Here is a 16,752-nt window from a genome sequence, read left to right as displayed (position 1 = left end):
TTTGCTGTGGTATTTTAATTTTTCCTTCTACCTCATATCCCATGTGCTTCTTTGATTTCTTTGCCCTTGAATGCCAAGACACTATGATTGTCTCCATCGAAACTTGAGAGACCGCTTCATCATTTGGGACCCACTCCTTCATTATACAATTAGTATACAATGTGTTGTTATCCATATCCTCCTTCCTGCCCTTTGGCTCATACCATACCGCTGTAAATGTTGTAGCTCTCCCTTGGTCATCTCTTTGCACATCAACTACTTTTGCAACCCAAAACTTCACATTCTCATATTCATCATCCGATGGCCGAACCACAACAAAACAATCGACCTCTATATCTACTTGTGGCATAAACTCTCTCTTCTTCAATCCACAATATGGATGTGGGAGTAATGATACAAATTCATTTTCAAAGACTGGAGCTGGGCGCAAATCGTTATGAACATTTGGCTAAAACATATTGCATTCTTCCTTGACATCCTTTGAGCCTCGCATTCTCTCGAGGTCCTTTATTAAATTTCGTGTCTTGTTAATTACAGTGGTAGTGTGTTCTCTCCAAGTAGGCTTCGAATCAGGATATCTCCGGAGCATTTCCTCTTTGTATGTAATAAATGCTTTTAATCCTTCTATTTCACAGTTAGACCTCTCATTGAATTCTTGTATAGGAGCCCATGTTGGATACCTTGCTGGGAATTGAAGTTAAGAGACTGTAAAGTTCTTTAGGTTCCCATTTTGTATCATGAGAATACTGTTGCCATTGCATTATGGGTTTTTCATCTTTAAAAAAAAAACGAAAGTAGTCTGGATTGGTATGACCTGTCAATGCATCACCACCCGTTTGTATGAAAGGTAAAATGAAGCTCTTCCAATCATACATTCTTTCGAGCCTCTCACATACTGTACTTTCCTTACGACCACCAACTTGCCTGCCACATCTTCTTACCAAGTCATCTATTGTCTCCACATCCTTGCATTTAAGCTCCCTTGAGACTATGCTAAAAACCTGATCGATATCCTCATGTGTATGCCCAACATACAAAAATCCACATTCGACCTCATTGAAGATTCAATGAGCAACTAGCATGGAGCAGAATGCAAACATGTGTATTTCTTATTTTCTCGCCAGCAATTATCAACTTGTATTCTCAAAGTCGGTGGTAGGCGACCTTTTTTTGCATGTACATTGCGAATTGCCTTCATAATAGATGTTACAACTTGATTGGTATCATGTAGATGCAAGGAATCAATCCATATATTTGCAAAGAACTTAATTCCATGCACTAACACTCCACATAGATGTGTCTTTAGAAAGTGCTTTCCTTGTAATTTAGGTGGAGTGGCAATAAAACGAGGCAATGTTGTTGTATTCTGATCCATGCCATTTACAATAAGGCACATGTAGTCATCGGGATGCGAAATAGCTTGCTCCTTCCAAAATGCATATTTTTGTTTGGAATGTCGAATAAGGTCATGATGAGATTTTTTGCTTTTTCCCTTTGATTTGGACATGTTGCACTCTCAATCGCTCGCTTTAAATCATCACAGACATTGCACTTTGACATTTTTTGCCTCCTTGGGATTTTAACATATCCAAAGTTCTTCTTTCAAAGAGTATACAAAGTATGAGAAGAAGCTACGGCATCCCCTCTTTGTCTTTGCTTTTCTGCAATAGAGTCAAATACTTCGAGCTTTGTCAAGCCCATTGGAAGGTGCATTTCAGTGATCGCGTCACCGTTAGGGAGTTTGGTAGATATATGGGGTTGAGGTAAAGCATTTTCATGTATGAAGTCTTACAAAATTGCTGCTGCCCTGACAGTTGAGATTCTTGATTTGGACCTTCCTCTATTACCGTGAATGCTAAATTTGTTACCGCCCTTTGCCTTGGTGACTAAATCCCAATATGTACCATGGGATAATCCAGTAATATTGCGATATGCCTTATAGCAAATCTTTCTTCCATTTACGAGAGGTTTTACCTTTTGTCTTGAGCTTAGCCTTTTATTGCCATTCTGAAGAAAGCAAGAGAGACTTGTGAGAAGGTATTCATTTCTTTCGCTTCCTCTTCTTTGCCACACGTGTCCTCTACATTCCCTGATGTCTGCAAGATTAATGAAGCGCATACATCTTCGCTTGCAACATAGATATCCCAATGCATTTAACATGTTCTCCTCCTTCATTACTCTCTTCCTCTTTGGTTGCTTTTGTGGATCTGCCTGGATTCACTTTCTCTTCATGCATATGTATGACCGTTTTCGTTCCTCGTGCACGTTGTTATCTGTATTTATGCACTTCTTCTCCTCACATTTGTTTGTAACCAAGCATCCATGATTGGTCGTTGCATCCTTGGCCATATCACAATCAAAGTTAAATATTGAATAATCCTCTGTTGATCTCATCCTCATTTTTAACATACTCTTAGGACCATTCAATGAATTCAATATTCTATGAGAGTATTGAGAACCTTGAAACTCTTCCACTCCTGAGAGAACATCACTCATTGGGACATCTTGCATGGCTTTCACAAATCCACAAGCTTGATTGACACCAGGTTTGTTAATATGCATGAACTCATCCACACTTGACAAGACATCGCTATTGAAACCTTTGCCCTTCTCACTGTGCAAGAATTCATCCACCCCAGATAAGGCTTCGCTTCTAAAATCATTTTGTTTCTCGGAACCAATGAACTCACCCACTCCAGATAAGATGTCACTTCTATAATTGAGTACATTGAAATCATTCACATTTGAAGTGATAGAGCCTGGCACATGGGCACGCTTTTTAGGTCCTTTGATATTGTAGTATACCTTGTCTTTATTATTGAAAACCACGTGCCTCTTTCTCATGTTTAAAAATTGCATGCTCCATCTCATATTCTTGCCTACCTCATAGTAGGGATCACATAAGGATGTTATGTTATCAAACATACCATCATCAGTGACTTTTAGAATCCTCATCTGTGCAAATGACCATTGCTCCACTTGTTCAAATCCCAATACTTCACCTTCTGCTACAGTCTTATTTGCAAATGATCTCATTTGTAAAATGTCCCCTATAGTAAAATCCAAGGTGGTGCACTTTGTATTCTTGATAATGTCTGTTGCTTAAGTCTCATCTTTGTCCCATGCTATAAATGATTTGTTGGATGTATTGTAGGGCATAACATCTCCAAGTGTTTCCATATCTCCACATTTATACTTTAGCTCAACATGTGCGCTAAGAATCTTTGATACAGTAACTGCCACCTTATCTTCACCAAGTCTTCGAAAGTGGCAAACTGAATTGGGATCACTATCATGGATTGTAGCAAATGCAACTACTTCTCTTTTGCTACATTAAATCACATCCATCCCTGGAACAAAATCTATAGCCATCTCCTTTGTGAGAATCCTTCGCAAGCAAGCTGCAGCAATAACAATTACTTAAATATTAGTCTCTTTTTAATAATCTACTCATTTATTATAATTTTTAATTAGTACTTAATTTATTGGTGGGATAAGTTATCCAATCAAGTACTCATCAGATGGACACGCCAAGTTATCCTTTGCATGGTCGATTGAGCATTAAATACTATTTTTGCTCGACAGTCATGCACATCCGTAAAAAAACACGATGCTAGGTATGTTATCAATCAATCCTTGTGATTTAAAAGAAGCTGGAAAGATATAGCATCACAGCCAAATCTCCCCAAACCCTCTGCTTTGAAAAGATTTGGCCACACGGCCAAATCTCCCTAGACCCTCGTGATTAGAAAGAAGCTAGCAAGATTTGGCCACACAGCCAAATCTTCCTAAATCCTTGTGATTTAAAAGAAGCTAGAAAGATTTGGCATCACAACCAAATCTCCCCAAACCCTGTTGCTTTGAAAAGATTTGGACGCATGACCAAATCTCCCTAGACCCTCGTGATTAGAAAGAAGCTAGCAAGATTTGGCCGCACATCCAAATCTCCCTAAATCCTCATGATTTAAAAGAAGCTAAAAATATTTAGCATCACATTCAAATCTCCCTAAACCTTGCTGCTTTGAAAAGATTTGGCCGCATGGCCAAATTATCTAGACCCTTGTGATTAGAAAGAAGCTAGCAAGATTCGGCCACACATCCAAATCTTCCTAAATCCTCATGATTTAAAAGAAGCTAGAAAGATTTGGTATCACAGCCAAATCTCCCCAAACCGTGCTGCTTTGAAAAGATTTGGCCGCATGGCCAAATCTCCCCAAACCCTCGTGATTAGAAGGAAGCTAGAAAGATTTGGCCACATGGCCAAATCTCCCTGGACCTTGGTGATTTGAAAGAAGCTATAAAGATTTGGCATCACAGCAAAATCTCCCTAAACCTTGTTGCTTTGAAAATATTTGGCCACATGGCCAAATCTCCCTAGACCCTCGTGATTAGAAAGAAGCTATCTCCCCAAAATCTGGTGCTTTTAAAGCCCATAAGATTTGGCCACACATCCAAACCTCCCCTTCTGGTGCTGTAAAAGAAGCCCATAAGATTCAGCCGCATGGCCAATCTCCCTAGACCCTGGTGCTTTCTCAAATGTACCACTATGTCTAGTGTCAATTGTCAATTCTATTTGAGATATGTTTATCCGATAATGTGTTTTGTCTAACATTAAACATTATAAAGATGATAGTTTGTATATTGCTTGGATTTTTTGCATGAAAGACACAAATGTGAAGAAGGTTGAGAAAGTTATAAGTGGATTTGGAGAAAAAATCGTATGAAGTCTGATGTAGATGACAACATGCACTCAAGAGGCTGGATAAGTGTCGAATCAGTTGATGGAAATGAAATTGACACAGTGACAACAATCATTGAATCATATCACAAAGTTTCAGCAACATTAAAGAAGCGAAGAGTGGGGAAGGGACAAAGAAAGGAAAGTTGACTATGGCTCAAGCACTAGGTGGTAGCAGAGAAAGGAAAGTTAACTATAATTGATGTACCAGAGGAAGGAACACCTCTAGAGGGTATGCTACCAATTGTGGAAAGAAGCAGTGGTAGTGAATTGGAGCCAAATGGAAAGGTCATAGGGAAAAAAGGGCAAAAGAAACCATCAGGCTTGGTGGAATATGAAAAATACTACCCATTCAGGTTGCATGCAACATTTCCAATTCCAGTTCCAAGATGTCAAAAAGCTCCTCCAAGCTATGTATATAGAGGGTTGAACAAAGAGCATGTGGAGAAGCTTGTTGGCAGACTTCGGTTATAACTCTAGGTCTCCTTGAAACAAAGCAACCCCTGGAAAGGGTAGATAAAAATGATCTAGCCAAGTGCCACTACTAGATACTATCTGGACAACATTCAATATATGCTGCTTAAATATTCATACCTAATGATGATAACAGCAGGCCCAAAGAAACAACTACTACTGCACCCGCCAGGCAAGGACTGTAGTGAATTGTCTTGCACACTTTTGTGTGGAGATATCAAACATGGCAGACTTGGAGTCTCAAAATACCTTGAGACAATCTCCATACATTGATATACTTAAGCAGGTGAGGGGACAATGGATTCTCTTTAACAGACCCAAGAAAGCATAGCAAGGGCTTGCAAAAGGACTCCAGATTGTGAGAATTGGGATGTAAGTACAGATTTCAATTATGAATAATTTTTTACAAGTCTATTTCTTAATTATTGCATTCTAATGGATTCGTATATTTTGCAGGCTTTCATTGACATTGGCAAGGTAACATTGGGCAATAGCTTTTCCACGAAGGATGTATATATGATCATCACAAGTGATGCCATTTATGATGGTTGGATCTCCATCCTTGAGGATTACATTGCAGGCAAATATTCACAAGATGGAAAATGAAATCCACAAAAAAGAGGCGTTACTACATGATAAAGAGGAAAGCTAAAAAACATGGCATGCCATTAGCATCATCTAGACTCACAAGGGATGCAGTCACAAAAGTATCTATGATTGATTGTTGTGAACAAAATTGTTGTCAATTTGCTGATTGTCAAATGATATCCAAATTACGCATAGAGTATTTGGCCCAAAGTCTGGAGGCTCGCACCAATTATGTATATGACACTCTTGGGTTGCTTGCCAAAAAGATGACAACAGGTAGTTCAAATATTGGCTAGGCATTGCTCAAACTGATGTACAGAAGGATAATAAATCTAAAAATTTCAAGAAGGTTTTCATACAATATCTCTACAATATTGGGCACCTATATGTAAAAGACACAATGCACAAATTGAGGAGGTGTATGCAGATTATTAGAACAAGATTTGGATGTGCAATAAAGGTGATCCTCCACATTGGGAATCTGTTGATGCTATTGTATGGTCATGGGTTCCAAAAGGTAACGTCTCAAAGAAGGTTTCCTCGAAGAGCAGCAACCTCCCCATCAAGGTGAAGATACCAACCATTGCACGCAGGCGAGCTTTATCCAATTTGTCTCATAGAACAGATTCCAACTCCGATGCTGACTCCACAATGGAGTGAAGGTACTTGAAAAGCATGACTTTTTTTTTCTTGCACAACAATAATTTAATTGAATACTAACAAATATTTGGAAGGTATGACATTGATCTTTTTTCTTTATCTTTTTTTTGCAGACGATTGCTTGGTGGTTGTTGCAAGTTCTGCACACTTGACAAAATATCAAGGACTATTGTTGCATTCTTAATTTTTCTCCAACTAAACTAAAATGGTGTTTTTAAACACCACCTTTTTTCGAGAAGAGGCAAAAAATGCTTGGTTGAACTCAAACATATGATGCTTTTTTTCCGGCTAATGCAAAACATGCACACTCTAAATTGTGAGTTTCATATACACGGCCAAATCTAGGGAGAAAGTCAATGGAGTGCACTCAATGCATTGTAGTTGCAACCCCTCAAAATATACCATGCATTGGTCAAAACCTCAACATTTGACATTTTATTTATGTCGATGCAAACCATGGGCATTTGCGAGATTTGGACGGACTGCCAAATCTATGGGAAAAATCAATGAAAAACATTGAATGTTACATAATTACAACCCCTCAAAAATTCCAAAATTATTACGATTTTTCCAATTTATTCTCTAATATGGTGTTAACCATGAAAATGATATCCAAAGGATATGATGATTTGCACAAGCTTTAACCTTACTTAGATTAAGGCTTGGATAAAGTATTATGCCCATGATAGATGGGTCCATAGGCTAGAAGTACACTTATGCATATTTTTTAACACTCATGCATGATTCATGGTAAGAAACCAAGAAATATGCATGTCCAACCATGCAAAAAATATCGGATACTTTGTAGAGCTCTAAATCTCACTTACATTAATGCTTGTGCAAAGTATCAAGCCCATTAGAGATACACACATAAGCTAGAAGCATAGTCATGCATATTTTGTTTAGTTTGCTATTTTGAGGAATGGTTGCCTGTCAAGTAAATTATTTTAGAAGCAATTAAATTCTACTTTCCATTTCCATTGCTAACCTTTGTTTCTTTGAATGCAGGATTTCAATCTACATGAGGGTTCGAGTGTGCATCAATGGGCTATTAGGTTTCTAATTGTGCATCAATGGGCTGCAACAAAGTATACTAATGACTGTGGAAGAGATTTAGAGGCATAAGAGAAGGTATCTTTTGCATCATTTTCAAAAAAAGTTGTATCTTTACACTACCTCTATGTTGATATCAACAACTCTTGGATTATCATATACATGTTATCTAATTTATTTAATATTTAATTAATAAAAAATAAAAAATTAATTAGTAAATGATTAAGAAATAGTTTGATAAATAATTAAGGAGGTATTTAGCAATTAAAATTATATAACAACTAGTTTGACGATTAATTAACAATTTATTATATTTTTAAAGAGAAGTTAATTAGTAAATAATGTTAATTAGAAATTTAATTAATAATTAATTACAAAATTAATGAGAAGATAAAATTGATTGGAAATTATGCATTTCTCTTTGAGCTTATGTACTTTGTGATTTTTGGTAGTACTTTAGTAATAACTCCCAACTTTTAACCTTCCCTCGTTTCCATCATAACTTTCACTAGAAATTCTATAATGTAGTCATGTTTGTTGTCAAAACGATTGGAAAAGCGATAATGAGTTCATTTATGACATCAAATGTGCAAAATATTATACTAAAAATGAATTTTCGTTCCCTCACATTCTCTTCCCTATGCACTATACCTCTGCTCTTGTTTTGTAGGCCATAGTTGTGTGCGTGAATATATATAGTGCTCTAAAAATACCCATTTTTGAGTGTACTAGGTGAATATGATGTTGAGGTGACCTATTTGGAAAAAAATTCCAAAATAAGAGAAAAATTCCAAAAATTTTGAATACAGCGGCATATTCCAACCCCTTAACTTATTCCCTCTAAATAGCCCTCCCCACTTTTCCTTGTTGTGACCCATTTTGTTGTTCTACATTGCTACTTGCCAAATGCTCCCCAATCCCTCGGCTTGCCATTCTTTCAACCCTCATAGTTTTTACTCTCTCTTTCCTCTCTCATGATTGTAAAACATTCTCCTGTACCCTTAAATATTAACAATCCCCCCCCACCCCACCCAACCCCCCAATTGTCTCCCATTCACCCCCTCTTGATTTTGCCACCCTCCTCCTTACCTCACATTCACCAATGCTTCCCCCTACATTTTTGCTCCCAAGTACCTCCCCTCCAAGTAGTAGCTACCTCTTGGTCTTCCCCTACATTTCCACTCCCCATCCCCTTATCTCTCAATGATAGCCACAGGGCCATGAATGAAAAGGACAAGCATAATATAGCTTGGAAATGGTTTAATTTTAACCTATAAATACAAAAGTCATGGATGATATAGGAATCTTTATAAGATCTAGGCGTGAAGCTCTCCCAAAAATGGGTTGGACAACTACTAGTTTTTGTAAAATATTTCGCAATGATTGTGATGCATTTTTGGGTGATGAAAATTTCAACATTAATGTTCCTTAACTAAGCAAAGATTCTAATTAGCATGTGCCATGGCCCATGACGTTTGAAATGTCCTTAAATTTTATGATTATTTAACCATATAGTTATTGTGCTCTTGTGAACTACCGTAAGTTTTTTATTTAGTTTAGTAAACGCGTCTGTGTGCACATCTATGGGTGCTTTGTCTTGTTGTGACGGTGTCAGAATTGAGAGGTGGACCTTGGAATTATCTTCAAGGAATTAAAAAGGAGAGATACAAAAAGTTTTAAAAAAAGTATTTACGTAATTCATTTTCAAGTCTTGATAAGAATAGTAATTTTGGAACATTCTAATGAAAAGGACTAGATTTTGCAGTATTTATTTATCCACAAGTGTGATTTGAAACTCAAATCTTCCCATGGGATATAAAAAAGATCCATTTATTCACATGTAGCAATATGAAGATCTATAAGACAGTGGGCACATGCCTAGTAGAGGTTACTTAATTCGAGCAACCATCTTAAGAGACAATTGATATCCTTTGTGTGTAGCTGTTGATATGTTCACAATATATGTGAAGAACTTTGGAGCATTTTTTCAAAGAGAGGTGGATCGAAGTTTGAGAGGATCGAGTCATTCATAGATAGGGTGCACTCTTTCACCAACGTGATGAAGTTTCTAACTGATGTGGCCATTTATCCAGTTTGCTCTAGCCTATGTGTAATGATGCATGCGTGGCCATGCTCTCAAGTGGCGTCCTCGGTGTGCCTACATTTGAGCATGCACATGCACGCGGACGCATGTGCACATACACACATTGGGACGCCAACTCAATATGTAATATGATACTACTCTCGTCCAAAATCCAGGGTATGAGGGGACAAGGTCCATATATAATATGCATGGATTTTCTTAAAATTCTTAAATATGTAAGGGATGAAATTTTCATGTCCCCCCTCCCACAATATATAAGTTATATACTTTGAAAAATATGCAAGATTTTAAGATTTGTACATATTTTTCATAATATGTGCGGCCCAAGGGGGGGGGTCTTTTGGATGAGGGGGGGTAAAACAAAATATACACTAAAATATAAAAACCCATCTCCTTTTAAATTAATGTAACTTTTTCATGTGTCACCCAAATTTCAAGGTGTAAAGATATATTTGAAGCTCTTTTAATGTAGAATACAACCATGTTAATTTGAATAATTTCTACTCATGGCAGATTGTTAAATTCATCTGATACTCAAGATTTTGATAGGTTTTCTTACTGAAAGGAGTTGTCGCCCTAGGATACACACACTTTGTGTCTAAGGAGGAAGAACGAGTCTTCCTCTATGGTAACGAGTCTTTGTTCATACACACATTCATACACATACACTTTGTGTCTAAGGAGGAAGAACGCGTCTTCCTCTATGGTAATGAGTCGTTGTTGGATGGTATCGGGTTTTCATCTTATCTACAAAAAGATAAGATGAAAACCCATATAAGCAAAAACAAGGACGCGTTACCATCAAAGACGACGCATTGTTCGCGCTGAGACACAAACTGACCATCCGTCATCCTGTGCTAAGAGATAATAAACCAACAACAGAAAGCTCCACGAATGGAGGAAAACTGAATTAGTCAAGGGAGAAAGAACAGAGAGCTTCGGTGTCGATCGACCTTCAGTCTTTACACTCCCATACTCGCAGGTTTGTAATTACTAGCCATGGCGGATGGACACTCTCTGATCCCGGCTGCTAGCCCAAAATCTGCTCCTCCCTACACTGCCCAAATGACTCCCTACGTTATTTTCACGTGCATCATGGCAGCTAGCGGAGGGCTCATGTATGGCTACGATCTCGTCGTCGCTGGTAATCAGTCCTTTCTATCGGTCATGTTTTTAGTGTTAATCGTTTTCAGTGTTAATCGCTTTGATCCGGCCTTTGCGGCCAACGATCGCATGAAATTCGACGCAGGCTAGATTTGCCGTCGTGAACGATTTTCTGCAGAGGATCTGTGTCCCTGACGGTTTATGACGCAGGTGGGATTGCTGTCATGAATGATTTTCTGGAGAAATTCTACCCGAACGTCCTGAGACACAAGCAAAATGCAAAGGAGGACAACTATTGCAAGTATCGAAACCAGGTGTTTCAGCTGTTTGCTTCTTGTCTCTACCTCGCCGCTCTACTGGCGACCTTCCTGGCGTCTGCGGTGACGAGGAAGTTTGGGCGGAGGGCCACGATGCTGATTGCAGGCCTTTTTTTCATTGTGGGTACGGTCCTAAGCACGGCCGCGCAGAACCTCGGAATGTTGCTGGCGGGTCGCTCGTTGCTGGGTTGTGGTATTGGATTTGCCAATCAGGTAGTTTTTTGCGCCTCCCTTGCTTTGTATCTAAAAATCGTCTCCAGTACTGTCTCTGATTTGCCATACTCGTTGCAGGCCGTGCCTCTCTATCTGTCTGAAATTGCTCCGCCCCGCTTGCGAGGCGGATTGAATTACCTATTCGTTGTGTATGTTTCGTTCGGCATTTTTGCGGGTAACATCGTGAATTTTTTCACTGCCAAAATTCGTCCATGGGGATGGCGCCTTTCCCTTGGTCTGGCAGGTATTCCAGCCATTATGCTCACGGTTTTCAGTATGTTGCTGGTTGAGACGCCCAGCAGTTTGATAGAAAGAGGCCATTATGAACAGGCAAAAGTTGTGTTGCGCAAGGTTAGAGGCTCTGATGAGATAGATGCTGAATTCGACGATCTCATAGATGCGAGTCAGATCGCGCAACGGGTAGAAAATCCTTTCAGAAACTTGCTCGATAGAAAAAACAGGCCGCAACTAGTGTTGGCAATTGTTTTGCCATTTTTTCAGCAAGTAGCGGGCAACGACGCTATTTTATTCTACGGCACTTTCCTGTTCAAGACTGCAGGGTTTCAGGACAACACGGCTCTCTATTCCGCTGTGATTGTTGGGGGCACTGGCTTTGCAACCACTTGTTTGGCAGCGTTTGTGGTGGACAGAACGGGCCGAAGAATCATTCTCCTTGTTGCTTCTACTGTTATGTTTTCAGCTATGGTAAGGTGTCCACAGCAACTTGCAAGTTTTGCGTGCACAAATTTTTTGAAGCTTGGCTGAAGCTAATAACAACTTCTAATGACAATTTCAGGTCGTGATTGCCATCATTTTCGCAGTGGGTCTTCCAGGAACGACTCAGCGGCTGCCTAGGAGCGAGGGCATAATAGAGGTGGTGATGCTGTGTTTATTCGAGGTAGCGTTTTCAGCCTCATGGGGACCTTTAGCTTGGCTAATTCCGAGCGAGATCTTCCCTCAGGATGTCAGATCAGCAGGGCTGAGCGTGACTGTGTGTGTCAACATGCTATTCAAATTCTTGATAGCACAGACATTTCTGTCGATGTTGTGTGCCTTCAAGTTTGGCATCTTCTTATTTTTTGGGGGCTGGTTGATTGTGATGGGCGTTTTTACGCTGCTCTTTCTTCCTGAGACCAAGGGCATCCCCATCGATAAGATGGCAGTGATATTTGGCAATCACTGGTTCTGGAAAAGGGTCATTCCTGCCCAAGAGCAGCCCATGGAGAAGGAGAAGGCAAACGCTTGACAATATTAAGCTTTCTACTCGTCATTTATATAGTTTTCTCCCTGTTCATTTCTTTTTTTCCGAAAACAAATTTACATATATTTGGAGGGTGGTCGCAAGACCTAATACAAAATTTGGTCAAAAGAGATGTGATCTACGCTCCACGTACTATTACCCCACACACAAACTAGCCTCAGCTGCAGCCAAGGGATTTACTCACAATCTGATCCTTCTCCGCCAACAACTTACTAAAATCCTTCAAATAGCTTCTAACCAATCTTAGTATAGCAGACTCTCTCAGACTTAGGCCAAACTAATCTTTTGAACCAACTAGGTCAGCAATGGAAGGCACGAGCATCACAAGATATTCCTAGTGACCCCCATCTATTCTCATTAAAAGATAATGTATGATGTGGGGTTTGCAATGGAAACCATCACACTAACAAGTGCCTGTGCCTTAGGGCAAGGTCATCACTTTGTTGTGCTCTGTGTGTTCACTGGGGAAACCATGACACTATCCAATGTAGATATCCAAAGACATTTCCCCAATTTGCTTATCAACCAAGGCCACAATTTGCCTTATTGGCCTTGCCTAATGCATCCAATCTGGCCCAAATGGTAGCACAAGGTTCCATATTTAGCAATTTGAGACAATATAGGAACCAAATCGTTCCATTACCTCCACTAGTACTAGGTCCTCAACCTCCACTTGTGCAAACCATTCTGATAAATCATGTCATCACCGTGGCTGCAAGCAAAAAACACACTATTCAAAATTTTTGGACTTGTGTAAAGTCCAATTTGAGAAATGGACTAAAAAACAGTCCAAAAATTTTGAATATACTAGTAATGTTGTTTTTTAACTAGATTTGCCAACTCAAAACAAAAGATTTAATGATTAAGTACTAAGAACATCAATGCATAACCAAATCTCTTACAAAGGGGGTCTACATAAACATCTTCATAACTTCACAAAAATCTCTTGCAAAGTGGTCTACATAAACATCTTCATAACTTCTTGTGAATTGAGCAACTATCACCTAAGAACATCAATACATGACCAATAATAGATGACCAATTCTCTTACAAAGTGGTCTACATAAACATCTTCATAATCACCTAAGAACATCAATAGATGACCAACAATAGATGACCAATTCTCTTGGAAAGGTGGTGTAAATAAACACCTTTATGTATAAGTGGTGTGCACACACCTTTATGACCATTTCTTTTAGAAAGGTGGTGTACATAAAGCCCTTAGAAAGGTAGTGTAGATAAATCCTTTTATGTGTAAGTAGTGTACATATACACCACACTTGGTATTAAAAAACACCGTTAAGTATAAAATGGCCCTCATAAACAATCTTTATACATAATAATGAGAGTAAAGAAATAAAAAAAGTAGTAAACTTTTTATTAGATATTAGCTTTACATAGAAGTTCAAAACTTGTGATTACAAAGCTTGATTACAAAGCCGTTAGCCAACATGTTACTCAGTACCAATGTTCTCAATGCCGGGCCCTTGACTACCAGGGTCCTGACTAATAGGCTGCTCTAAGACTAGAGTCTCAGTAGCAAGGTCCTTACTAGTTTGCTCTTCAGTTCCAAGCACCTGACTAGTAGGCTGCTCTAGAGTCTCATGACCAAGTTCTTGGTAAGTAGGGACCTGGCTACTAGGTTCCTGACTAGTAGGCTGCTTTGGAGTCTGTAAGGTCATGGTTGAAGAACCATCTATGCCTCCTGGTAACTCCTCCTGGTCATGCTTTGCCTCGTCCATACCTTCTTTGAGTAAGGCTTCCTTGCTTGATCCACTTGCCTGTCCTTCACCCAAGATCGATCCACTTGCCTGTCCTTCATCCAAGATCAAGGGTGCCTTCCTCACTTTTAATTTTAAGGGAAGTGCTTCCACCTCTTTAGCCTTACCTTTACCTGTGACGTGCTGTACTACTGTAACTTCTTGCTGCCGTGAACCTTCCCGTATGATGAGTGGAACCTCCTTGACTCTAGTTGACAATTGATCACCCTTATTCTTTGTGCGGATTTCTTCTTGCCGTAAGTCATCGGATGCAAAGCTTTCATCCTCATCATCACCTGAGCTAGAATCATCACCCTCAGACTCACTACCCTCTTCTTTGACATTTTCCTCCTCAAAGAAAGTAGTGCAACTGTAATATGTGTCAAAGAACTCAATTTGATGGGGGGTATCAATGACATTTACATTTTTACCTTGGCGTAGCAATTTCTCAGCAGCAAAACCCATTCGATACAATGCTACTTCCCACCCATCATTCAATAAATTCTTTGTCATCTCTAGTATCACATCAGGATCCATCGGCTTTCTGTAATCCACCATTGCTGCATCAAGCTTAACCTTATGGTCCTCAAAGTAATGAAGCTCGAGAGTCCTTAAAGGAGTTTGGATTAGATTACCACCACCCCTCGATAAGAAGCACATCAAGAAAGGCTGCAAGACTTGAATGGCAGTGCCTTCCAAGACAGTCATATGATTACGCAGGACTATACCATGGTATACTTTTGAAAGTAAATACCCAAATGAAGATGTCAAACTCGCATATAGGGCATCCCTTTGTGATTCTGTCACGAACAGGACCAACGTTGATCTTTTCTTATCTGCCATAGGACCTTCAACAATAAACCGCACAAGTTCAACTATCTGTGACACTGCAAGGTCTTGCAATTCATTTATGAAAAATACGCATGGCTTCTCCCAAGCATGACCGCTCATTGTTATGAAATGCTCCGTATCAATGCCATTGATGTGTGCAAATTTTGTATCATTCTCTGATAGCAGGATATCATAAGAGAAGCTGAATGAAGAACCATCATCTAAACCACCAATTGCTCTACCTTGGGTACTGGACTGCAAGGCCTTTTTCTTAATGTCCATATATTCTGTCTCAACAACCTTTGGCATTCTAGCTCTTAGATCCTTTGTTGGTGTGGCATCTGCATCCATTGAAGCCAACCACTTTCTAGCCCATGTTTTATCAAGGAGTTGACCTAGGCTAAGTGCTTTCTTCTTATCCACATCAATTGACTTACCAGCTAACTCATCATCAGATTTCAATAAAAATAATAGTGCCGAGAGAGCAGCCTCACTTTGAATCATTCGGGTGACCACTTCATCTAAGTTGCTATGCTTGCTCTTCTTTCCAAAGAAGCAGTCACCACTTAGGATCTTCTTGCATACTTCTTCTGTTATTGCATTTGGAACAAACCTTAAAGCTCTCCACCAAACAATAGACATCGGTTTCTTTATTTCTTTCCTCTGAGTTGCAATGTGCTCTGGTGCCTCAAAGGATATCTTTCCTGTTTCATATGCTTGGCAAACATCCACGATGCTCTGAAACACTGAGTCCTCACGGAAGACAATGCAGGTAACATCCCTGTATCTTGCAACGGCAGTGTTCAAATCCTTTGCCTCAACCTTATTACCTGGTATGCGTTGCGTATTGCTTACAACACCTTTCAAGCATCTATAGAACCGAGTCCTCTTTGCCATGTACTCCGATGTAGGTCTCCTGCCCTTCACTGTTTGTGGCTTTCCACAGCCCATCCATAACTCCCCTGCCTTTATCAAGATCTCAGAAAGAGAAGAGCTTTTTTTCAACCTAAATGGAGCAGAATTCAGCCTCTCTGATTCTAGAATGTACTTCGAGTCATTATTAAATATGCATATATGACAAATGACCCGTTGAAACTTTTCCATCCACTCAATCTGTGGCAAGTTTCCTTTTCTTCCCTCATCAAGGGCGATCCTGCAAGCCTCACAAAAGTGTTGTCCATCAATGGGCTCAAACCTGCATCTTTCTAAGAATCTATTCTTTGCCAGCATGTATCTCTTCTTGATGTCACTCCCATATCGGCTTTGATACAAAGCCTCTTCACGAACAAAGTCACTCCTTCTAAAGTTCTCAAAAGCATCAAGAAAGTCCACGCGCTTTTGAAATGTGACATCAGGCAATGTAGGATCATCTTCTTGAAGTCTCTTAAACGCCATAGGACGAAGAGTGATATTAGTGGCAACGAGAGTTCTTGTTTTCCTTGTATCTTCATACAATTTGCGTGCAAATATCTTATCGAGCTTTCTTTGATTTGTGAACAATGAAGCTCGATCAATAAGCATTGTGGCCACGCTGAATTGTGAAAATCCCCAAATGTATCCCTCATCCTCTAGAGGATGTAAGTCCGCCACACTTATAGAAAAGTCTTCGAGACTTGTATCTTCTTCTTGCTGATCTTTCTCTTCATCGC

At 39.5% G+C, this 16,752-nt stretch overlaps 1 protein-coding gene and 1 pseudogene across 1 annotated transcript; both read left to right on the top strand.

Moving 5' to 3' along the window:
* Positions 1–4,720: 4,720 nt before the first annotated feature.
* On the top strand, positions 4,721–5,818 carry LOC147884663 (uncharacterized; annotated as a pseudogene).
* Positions 5,819–10,445: 4,627 nt separating this feature from the next.
* On the top strand, positions 10,446–12,535 carry LOC147884662 (sugar transport protein MST4-like). The gene is made up of 4 exons (XM_087397595.1): positions 10,446–10,761; positions 10,932–11,251; positions 11,330–11,956; positions 12,048–12,535. Exons 1-4 carry the CDS (start codon positions 10,617–10,619, stop codon positions 12,495–12,497), a joined length of 1,542 nt encoding a protein of 513 aa, XP_087253721.1. The 5' UTR covers positions 10,446–10,616; the 3' UTR covers positions 12,498–12,535.
* The last annotated feature ends 4,217 nt before the right edge of the window (positions 12,536–16,752 follow it).

Source organism: Dipteris shenzhenensis, chromosome 26 (assembly GCF_047967505.1).
Source record: "Dipteris shenzhenensis isolate YYH24624 ecotype China chromosome 26, Dip_SZ_1.0, whole genome shotgun sequence".
In the NCBI taxonomy this organism is placed as follows: domain Eukaryota; kingdom Viridiplantae; phylum Streptophyta; class Polypodiopsida; order Gleicheniales; family Dipteridaceae; genus Dipteris; species Dipteris shenzhenensis.
The sequence above is the reverse complement of the archived record's forward strand: the minus strand, read 5'-3'. Positions and strand labels throughout refer to the sequence as shown.

Bases quoted from the DNA above. Each gene is read 5' to 3' on its own strand.
- LOC147884662 (XM_087397595.1), top strand. From the start codon at position 10,617: ATGGCGGATGGACACTCTCTGATCCCGGCTGCTAGCCCAAAATCTGCT. The intron at 11,252-11,329 runs GTAGTTTTTTGC...TACTCGTTGCAG, and splicing joins GTATTGGATTTGCCAATCAG to GCCGTGCCTCTCTATCTGTC. The intron at 11,957-12,047 runs GTAAGGTGTCCA...TGACAATTTCAG, and splicing joins CTGTTATGTTTTCAGCTATG to GTCGTGATTGCCATCATTTT.